Source organism: Phalaenopsis equestris, unplaced genomic scaffold (assembly GCF_001263595.1).
Source record: "Phalaenopsis equestris unplaced genomic scaffold, ASM126359v1 Scaffold000507, whole genome shotgun sequence".
Lineage (NCBI taxonomy): Eukaryota > Viridiplantae > Streptophyta > Magnoliopsida > Asparagales > Orchidaceae > Phalaenopsis > Phalaenopsis equestris.
Window position 1 is genome coordinate 475,015 of NW_018164947.1, and position 9,739 is coordinate 484,753.

The window sequence follows — 9,739 nt, forward strand, 5'->3', positions numbered from 1 at the left end:
GGATCTATAGTCAAACCATGTAGGCATCTCTCAAATGTTGATTTAGTTTGTCAGAGGCGTCATGTCAGTGGAGAAATTAAACCTAGGGCTCTAACGAGTCGTTCCTTTTAGTAGGTGAGTCGACAGACACACACAGCCGAACGAAGAGTCAATACACACCCGGCCGAACGAATGACAACTCCACATCAAGCGAAGCAAAAAATATCTCTGCATCCAACCGGATGAAGTAGGTTTTTACCGAAGGATGAAGCAAGTTCACTGATGAGTTTAGTCAAGAGGTCTCTATGCCGTCCTCATGTGGATCTACCCGCCATCATGAGCCGAGAATTGGGAGTCATCATGACAGACTAATAAATTCATTATAAATGTATTTTTAATCATTATCATTTGTATATTATGCAAAATGACATTTATACCACTGAACTTCTTTGTATACGAAGTGGTTTTATATGTAATTATGCACTCCAAGTGTTATATATCTATAAATAGAATGTCATATCATGAGAAAAATATTAGATACACTATTTTTATTGGCAACATCATCTTTGTCTTTCATCTTCTCTCAATTTCACGCTCAACCGTGGTCACTTTTGAGCTCAACATAAGCACTCATAGTATACCATGTAAATCTTTAACTATCTCATCAAAAATATTATTATAATGATCTTTGCAAAAGAGAAATATAATTTTTACTTTATGACAACATGTCATAAGTGCATATGTTAAACTTTAGGTGTTAAATATGTAAATACATACACATTCTTAGTAAATTTTCCAAAAAAGTGATTGATGAACATAAGTCTGGCTTTCATCCAAGGTGTAATAATCAGGAAAAAGTATTGTGTGCGGTGAATCAATCAAAATACTCTCCCTATCAAAAGTGTATGTCAGTGGGTCTCAATTAATTTTTTTTTAAAAAAATTCTCATTGGACAGCAGACGTAACTTGCGTTCGCTGTCTGCACAGAATAATAGCTCAATGATCAGGGGGTTTGAATAAAAATTTTTTTGGGGCGTTTACGTGAATACCACCTAATTTATATTTATTTTCATATCTAACGGCAAAATTTTATTTTTTATATTTATATCACCCTAATCTTTTCTTTCCAAAAAAAAAAAAAAAAAAGATTAAAACTTTTTAAAAATGAGATATAACTTTTCATTTCTTGAAGTTTTATGTATGTAAAAAATTAAAATCTAAGTATTAGATATTTAAATACATAAGAAAAGATTGGTTTATATTTAAATCCACCTTTTTTTTTACTGTAAGTATGCTCTGAAAATAAAGCTCTGCTCTTCAAAATGTTTTTACTCTTCACAATTTTTTATTGAAAAAATATTATGGAATGTTGATCATTAGTTGTATAAAATATTAATTTTATATATTGAAAGGTAATATATAACAAATAAAATCAAACATACCTTAAGATTTATATCATCCTAACATAAAATATATAATATTATTGTTTAATTCTTATTTTTTAGTGAATCACATTTAAGAAATAGAGTGCGCAATAAGATGAAAGAGAGATGGGGGATGCGCATGAAATGAAAAGTATTTTGTAATAAATGTGTATTCATAGAATGATCATCTGTCTATAGAGAAAATGATATAGTATGTGAAGTTATATTTATGTCGCTACTTTATTTGAGGGCTATACAGGTTATTCTTTGCGTATGTGGGACCAGAGCCTAGTTGTTCTTTGGCTTGGTTGGCTGGATTGGCAAGCCCTTGCTAGGTATTGCTAGTTAGCTAGGCTAATTAGGCCTTGATAGGCGCTGTCGATTGGCTAGGTCTGGTAGAAGTTGTTGGTCGCTTGATCTTCTACTATCAAGGGATCGACAAGATTGATCGGATCAGCTGTTTTGCTGATTACTCAATCAAGGCGGTAGTCAATCATTGATCCTCAATGAGGAACTCCTGTCTACAAAAAGAAGTTAGTCTATCGGGCGAAGGGTGACTCATCGTAATCTGATAGATAGCTGCCCTTAAATGAAGAGATCCGTATGGATGGTTATAACTTTTCTTATTAATTCTTAAAGATATTTAGAGAGACTGTTGGATGTTTCCGGCATAACTGTAGAGCCCGAGAGATTAGCTCCTTTCTTAGCTTGGTTCATGATGATAAATGACTTAGATTATTCTGTGCCTCGCTTTTGGTCGAATCATTCGAGTTTGGACCTTTCAATAATCTTAGTTGGCCTCGACTTTAATACATCAAGTTAACAATTTGGCTTCAGAGAGTTCTACTGACGGACCCTTCTTTGATATCATTCTTCGCTTTGATATCATTCATCTCTTTAAAATTCGTGCTCGCACTTTATATGTGTAAAAGACAGACCTCAGACTAAACTATTCTTTTATTTTTTTTTGGAAAACAAACTGTTAGTATAAAATAGACTTCCATACCTTTCTAATCCCCCCCGCCCCCACCCAACAAAAAAAAAAAAAAGAAAAAAAGAAAAAGAAAAAAAAGATTTAGAATAAACACATGGACTCCAATCGCTGGACGTCCGATCGATTCCTGGCCAAAAAACCTAGAAAAGCTCCCAAATTTCAATGGAAACAAATCGATACGCAAAGTCACCCAAATTCTCTCCTTTACTTTCAATCCATGCATTCCAGATCGCAATCGGAGACCTCAACATGAACAAGTTTCAGTTCTTTCCTTAATTTGTTTTTTCGATTGACCACATCCAATTTCACTCTGAAAGATATCCATCTCCCATGGATGGCTCCATGGGAATTAGCATTCTCTTCTGCTCCATCTCGAAAGCAAACCGAATCCTCTACTCACACAGCCTCGATCGCAACCTGGAATCCCTCGCCTTCGCCGCCCTGCAATCTGCGCCTTCTTTTCACTCCTTCTATTCCCACACCGCCGGAGATCGAACCTTCGCTTTCCTCTTCGACGAGGGCGGCCACACGTATTTCGCCATCGCCGAACGCTCCGCCTCCCTGTTACGCTTTCTTGAGCTGATGCGCGATCGATTTCGCAATAGCGTCAACGAAGACCGCCTCGTATCCATCGTCCACAACTCACCTTCATCGGCCTTGATGAAGACGGCCGAGGCGCCATTGTTGATCAGAAGTGTGGGCGATGAAGAGGGCATGGGTTCGCCGGGAGAGATGTGGATAGAGATGCCGGTTGAGCCGGCAGGACCGATGCCGCTCCAGAAGAGCTTGAGCGCTAGGGCTTGGATGCAGCAGAATGGGCGGCGATTGTGGTGGCGGCATGTAAAGATCTTGGTCGCCATTGATTTGCTTCTCTGCTTGGTCTTGTTTCTGATTTGGTTGGCGGTGTGCCGAGGTTTTCAGTGTATTGCTTAAAAGAGCTTCTGGTAGACGATCTTGTTGAGAAGGTGAGTTCTTTCTCTTCTTTCTTTTTTATTTTACATAGTCCGGCTTTTTGATGCTTTGCAAGAATGGCAATTCAATTAGTTGGCTTCACGGAGATTGAGCATTCAATTAGTAGCAGATTAAGGTTTGGTAAGATCCAGGATTAGGTGAAGGAGGAGTAATTAAAGATATGAAGAAATGTTAGTTATTGTCTTCTATATTTTAAAATCTGGAATTGATTTAAAGATAGGATTCATGGAGCGTATCTGAAATAATTGGGATTTAAGGTTTTGGTTTTTGTGATAGTTTGATCGGTCAAAGAGCAAGTTCTTCATTTAAGAAACTCCTGTTAGATTTAATTAAGTTTCTGCTGCAATGATCAAGAGTGTTTAATCAAGTTTTAAGCATTAATCTAATTTAATTCAGTGGGAGGTTCCTTGGCTAGGATTGCATGTTTAATTCTTGTCAATTCCTATATTTTATTTGACATTTGGATTGGTTAACTTGGCTAATCTACTTTAAGCCTAAACTCAGATTTACTCTTATTTTGAAATTCTTGACTAATTTCATCCCTTATTGCATCAAACAAAGTATGTTGCATATAGCAAATAGATTGATTGTCAGGGTTCTAGATCAGAGAAAATCAAAGTAAATAAACAAATGGAAGGGGAGAATATGAATGGAAGAGACTTGAGTTTTCATTTTGGTTGGCTTATGTTTTTTATTTTATTTTATTTATTTTTTATTGTCAAAACATTTTAAAAGCTTTTGCTCTCAATTTTAATTTCTGCTTTGCTTTCTAACTAGTATTATTTTCCAAAACAAATTTTAAGAAAACTTGGAAAAAGTTGTGCACTTTTCATCCAAAGATACATTTTTTTTTGCTGCTTATCTTCCCAGAAAAAAGGATAAAAATGTGAAATTTACATACATACGTACCACACAATTTCCATGTACTTACATATCTAAGATCTAAAGTTTCATATATACAGTTATTGCACTTTGGTGCGTTGGGCCTATGAATGAAAATGTGTATATCACCTTTAAAAGTAGCTGATGGTGGTATTTTTGATGTGACATTAAAGACTCAAGTGCTATGCATGTAAATACATCCCCCTAAAAAATATTTGGCATGAATGGAGCCTTGTTAAAGTTGATCCTAATTTGTTTAGGTGCATCATGAAGATGGCTCCAGTGGATCTAATTTAAATTTACATCCAAATTTTACAGCAACAAAAATCTTGGCTCTCTATGTGCCTCAATCCAGCTGCAGACTGCTAGACTCAGAATATTCTTCCATATAATTTTTCTGAAATTACATGTTTCTCTCAACCAAAGTCAATGCTGCAAATGGTGCCTGAGACCTAGGAATAGAAACTAACAATGTGAGCCGGTTGAGTCGAAGCCTTCGGTGCCTTCCTCGAGAGTCTATGCTTTACCATGGATCTGCAACCATTGTGCTGAGACTTCCATCATATTTCTTCAAGTCCTCATACTGAGACTGCTACCATTCAAATTAGATCTTATGTCTCTTTTGATAATCTATAGAAAGATCTGATTTTGTAGCCACGGAATGGCTTAGAAAAGAAAATGGGATGGCAGATCACATTGAGATCAGTCTGTGAGGATTATGCTGCTTGTGTGGTGGTCTCATTCTCCTAAGTTCTCACCACAAAGGATTTGTTTAGAAAGTTAAAGCAGCGTCTTCTTGCTGAAGATCTTCATTAAAATCTCTGAAGCAGTAAAATGAAGGCCAAATTTTTGTGCTTTATTGGCTTTTCCTTAATGTTTCAGTATATAAAACTTTGTTATGTTATTAGCTTGTAAATCTACCGAAATTTGTGTAGATTTGAATATGGCAGAATTGATGTGCAAACCATATAATTTGTGATCTTATGTTCGATTTGTTTTTTAATTTCTTTCTTAATGTTAATTAATGAGTTCAAGATCTTATATATGTGCTGAATGAGAGTTTGCGATTAATAAATTTGCATAAAAATTTTTAATTTGTAATCATTATAATTAATTTCGTTCAACTTATAAAGAAAAAGTTATGCATGACATGGTGGGCCAAAACAACTATTTTTATGGTAATGATATTGATCATATATTGATTTATGTGTGGGTGCTAGAAGAATTGCTCTATTGCCTATGTTATTTGGGAGATGTATTTTTTAATACATGTAATTAATATGTTTTAAAAGATCTTAAAAGAGCTCTAGAATAGGTTTAATATGTTTTAAAAGATGCTTGTAATTAATTGTATTAATTAGATTGATTAGATAAATATATATTAATAACAACAATTAGTTTGAATTAAGTTCAATAAATTTATATATTCTGTTTGATAATTAGGCATTATAAATAAATTTTTTAATAAATAAAAAGAGAAATTCTAATATTTTTTTCAAATAAATGTAAGATTTAATTATGAACATTAAATTTTATTATTGTTTAATAATATTAATACATGGTAATATATTTGAGAATTTCATGATTAATATTTTTATTTTTATCATTAAAATTTTATCTGAATTTAATTTTATAGATAATTAATTGGTAAGTAGTTACTACTTAGGGTCATTTACATATGCATAACCCAATTAGTGGATATTTACATGTCACCCAAATCTGCCTTATCACGTAAAAAATACTACTATTTTAACTTTTAAAAAGTGAAATATACATTTTCATGCATTGCTGTGATGACACATATGTAAAAATTAAAGTTTCGGGGTTTGATATGTAAATGCATAGGAATTGAGTGATATGCAGTATTTAATTAGTTAACTAATATATAGGCTAGTTAAAGTTTTATTATAAATTTAAATAAATTAATGATACTAAATGTTAAAATTAGTTATTAATTCATAAAAAACTAGAATAATCGAAAACTTCTTTTTAGGCTAATTATGCTTTTAATTATAATCATTAAAGATATAAATGGTGTGATTAATTAATAAATGATCTAAACTTATTAAGTTTTAGTAAAGTATTTATTATGATGGAATAGGAATTACTTGGTAGTTTAGTTAATTAAAATTAAAGTAATTAAATCGTATTTTTTTATACTTAAATGGAGAGGGCAAAAATTGAATGATTTAGAGATAGTATGTAATTTATAGTGGTTTAGGGAAATTCTTCTCCTTAATAAAAGGGGGAGTGAACTAAATGTAATAAAAGTTCAAGTGTTCCTGTGTAAATATATAAAAGTGTGCGGTATGTACGTAAATTTCCCAGAGTAAAAAAAATAAGACAAATAAAATGAGCATCCACCGGTCTTCAATCTTCTTCTCAATATGGACTTTGGACCTTCTAAACCATCTTTGTAATGAGTGGGGAGCACATCTTGTTTATTCGATACATGTCTAAATGTATTCAACCCATTTCTTAGCTACATTAATGATGCGTTTGGGGCAGCTTGTGCATTTCAGAATAAGTTGTTTATCCTAAAACGCGGCCCACGGGCGGGCCGCAGGGTTCGGCCCGCGGCCTGAGTTTAGTGTAAAAACCCAAACGCGATTTCGGATAAGCTGATGAAACGCCCGAACCAAACAGTATGACGCCGTTTTGAAAACGCCACCCGCACTTATAAGCTGCCCTAAACGGGAAATGCTACAACCTATCTTTATGAAAAAAGGAGTCTAGGAAGGCATTTTCCCTAATTATGAGTTTTATAAACATTAAATTAATATTGACATAAATATAGGATAATATATACCTAATCAATCAATTTTTATATTTCATTTATGTCAAAATTAATCTAAAAATTATAAAATTCGAGGCGAGGATGTAAGGGGGCAAAAATTAGTCAGGATATGCTCATGCTTGAGACATGATTTTACAAGTTTTGAATTAACTTAAAGTAAAATATGAATATTAATAGATTAAATATTTACTCAATAATTTGTTTTATCCTGTTCTCGCATATTACTGGAAAGCCGCTTGAGATTATTTTTAATTTTTGTTTTTTTTTATTTTAATTTGAAATAAAATATATTTTATTTTTATGTTTGCTTTTAGGGGTGTAAACGAGCCGAACACGAGCTGAGCATCGTTTATATTTCGAGCTCAAAAAGTATGTTCGTGTTCGGCTAACGAGCCGAACACGAGCTGTTCACGAACAAAGAGTTTTTTTAACAACCCTAATGATGTAGTCATAAGACAATAAGAATTTGAGCAAGATTTAAAAATTATTATTTCTATTAAAACATCATTTGAATCTAATTTAATAATTTTTATTATATTTTCTTAATCAATTTTTTAATTGATTATAAATCTTTGTAGCTTTGTAGTCAATTAGATTTTTTTAAAATACTACTTTTTTTAAAAAAAGAAAAGGTACAAAAATTGGAGGGGGAGAGGATCCCCGTCTATAAAAGCAAAAAAATAAAATACTACTTTATATATATAACTCGATGAGTAGTATTTCGAGCCAAAACGAGCTGAACACGAACGAACACATCTTAGTTCATGTTCGGCTCGTTAACTTATCGAACGAAATTAACGAGCCGAACACGAGCTTCTTAATGAGCCGAACAAGAGCTGTTCGTAAACAACCAGTCATTTTGACAGCCCTACCCGCAAAGATACTTTCCTCGTTCAGCTCTCTCTCTTTTGACATCCAGTGAAGGCTAGCAATAAGAGTTGACAGTGTTCTCTAACAGGCAGTGACTAATGATAACAATATTTGTATGTGATTAATTTGGCTACACGAATCTATAGAAAATCCAATCGATCGCACGAGGAAAGCAGTAGAAGCACGAACATTTATCATTTCACCAGTCTATCGAATCTTTGGCCAATTGAATAAACCTCTGACCGAACCAAGAAATGTTGCACACCTAAGTCGACGATTACTCAGCCGACATCTGGTATTAGGAAGATCAATAGCTGCCCAAATCAGATTCTTAGGCTCATCGATTGAAGGAATGATATTTGTTAGATTTCAATAAAATAGCATATGTCTGATGGAACAATCCTTACCAAGGACGATGAGCCTTTGCAACGAAATTCTCTGGAAGAGGCTACTGTAAATCAATCGGTCAATTGATACTCTTGGCTGACCACATGAATACAAGGCGATCAGATCAGACAGATACAAATGCAAAATGATGCCAAATACTGTTACAAACATGGAACGGTGCTAACAGTGGTTACAAGGTCAAAATGTGTCTACGTTAGTTGCACATATGTAAATGTGTAATGATTAATAAATATATAAGATAGAGACCGAACGAGAGTCTGCAGGTGTACGTTAAGCAGTTCCAAAAAGGAGTTGCTCGAGGTACAAAACCTAGAGCCAGTATTTGCCAAAGCTGCCCCAACACAAGGGCTAAAAAGTTTGCAGTTCATTTATTTCTTGGTTTTACAGAAATCCAAAATGTTAGCTAAACTCTTGGAGTTTGCTAACGACTGCATCAAGGCTAAAGATTACTTGAACCAGTCTGTTATTAAAGATGAGAACTTTGACCGACAATCTGACAAGAAAGGCTCTAGAGATGAAGGATGGAGGGAGAAGGATGACCCTCATTTGAAGAGTGAAAGAGGTCGGTCTTCCTGCAGGGACAAAGAAGCCCAACGAGACATTTGCAGATGCAGTAGATTGAACGATCCCTCCATGGGAAATCATGCAACGTCGGGACCCACACAACTAGGCAGAACTAGTCGACGCCATATATAACAAAGAATACTTTCAAAAGGTCACACTAATGAGAACCGAAGCTTGCCTCAGAAATCCTAATAAGTATTATAAGTACCATAGAACAACGAACATGATACAGAGGAATGCAGTCACATATATAGCTTGGTAGAAGATTTAAATCGTGCCAGAAAACTCAAAGAGTTCGCGGCCCCGGAAGCACATACTCGACAATAAGAGAAAGCACTTGCAGAGGATGAGTTAGATGGACCTATATGAGCCAATAATACTCACATAACAAGAATAGTACCGACAATACTAGAAGGTGATTCGATCAAAGACCTGACCAAAAAAGAAGCTGATAAGAGGAATACTGTGTCATGACTCTTGTCTGAATGAGGAAGCCCTATCCCTATATCATTTTCACCAACACAGATCTACCTCCAGTCGGGAACCCCTACAATAATGTCATCTTCGTTACTACACTAATTAGTAGCTACCAGGTAGGTAGCATTTTGGTTGATACAAGTAGCTCGGGGAATATTTTGTTCAAGGTTACCTTTGAAAAAATGAATTTGACAACCGAATTTTTGGTTGCATTGACTGAACCATTATATGGGTTTTCTGGCAAATGAAAGGAGGTGCTCAAAATAATTGTGAAATCTGCCACTTGAGGAAAGGGAAAAAACCAATTCACTAAAATGGAAGATTTCTTGGTGGTTGATGTGCCACCAACTTACTACACAATCTTCGGTCGCC

General features: G+C 34.4%; 1 protein-coding gene across 4 annotated transcripts; it reads left to right on the forward strand.

Annotated features, from left to right (window-relative positions):
* The first annotated feature begins 2,467 nt into the window (after positions 1-2,467).
* Positions 2,468-5,211, forward strand: LOC110028274 (phytolongin Phyl1.1-like). 4 transcript variants are annotated; one of them, XM_020730052.1, is made up of 2 exons: positions 2,468-3,362; positions 4,512-5,211. In XM_020730052.1, the coding sequence occupies exon 1, from the start codon at positions 2,728-2,730 to the stop codon at positions 3,328-3,330; it is 603 nt and encodes a 200-aa protein (XP_020585711.1). In that variant the 5' UTR covers positions 2,468-2,727; the 3' UTR covers positions 3,331-3,362; positions 4,512-5,211. The 4 variants fall into 4 exon arrangements, with proteins under 4 accessions (XP_020585711.1, XP_020585713.1, XP_020585712.1 ...); XM_020730054.1 differs by having other exon boundaries at positions 4,525-5,211; XM_020730053.1 differs by having other exon boundaries at positions 4,570-5,211.
* The last annotated feature ends 4,528 nt before the right edge of the window (positions 5,212-9,739 follow it).

Excerpts from the sequence above, each read along its gene's own strand:
- LOC110028274 (XM_020730052.1), top strand. The coding sequence starts at position 2,728 with ATGGATGGCTCCATGGGAATTAGCATTCTCTTCTGCTCCATCTCGAAA.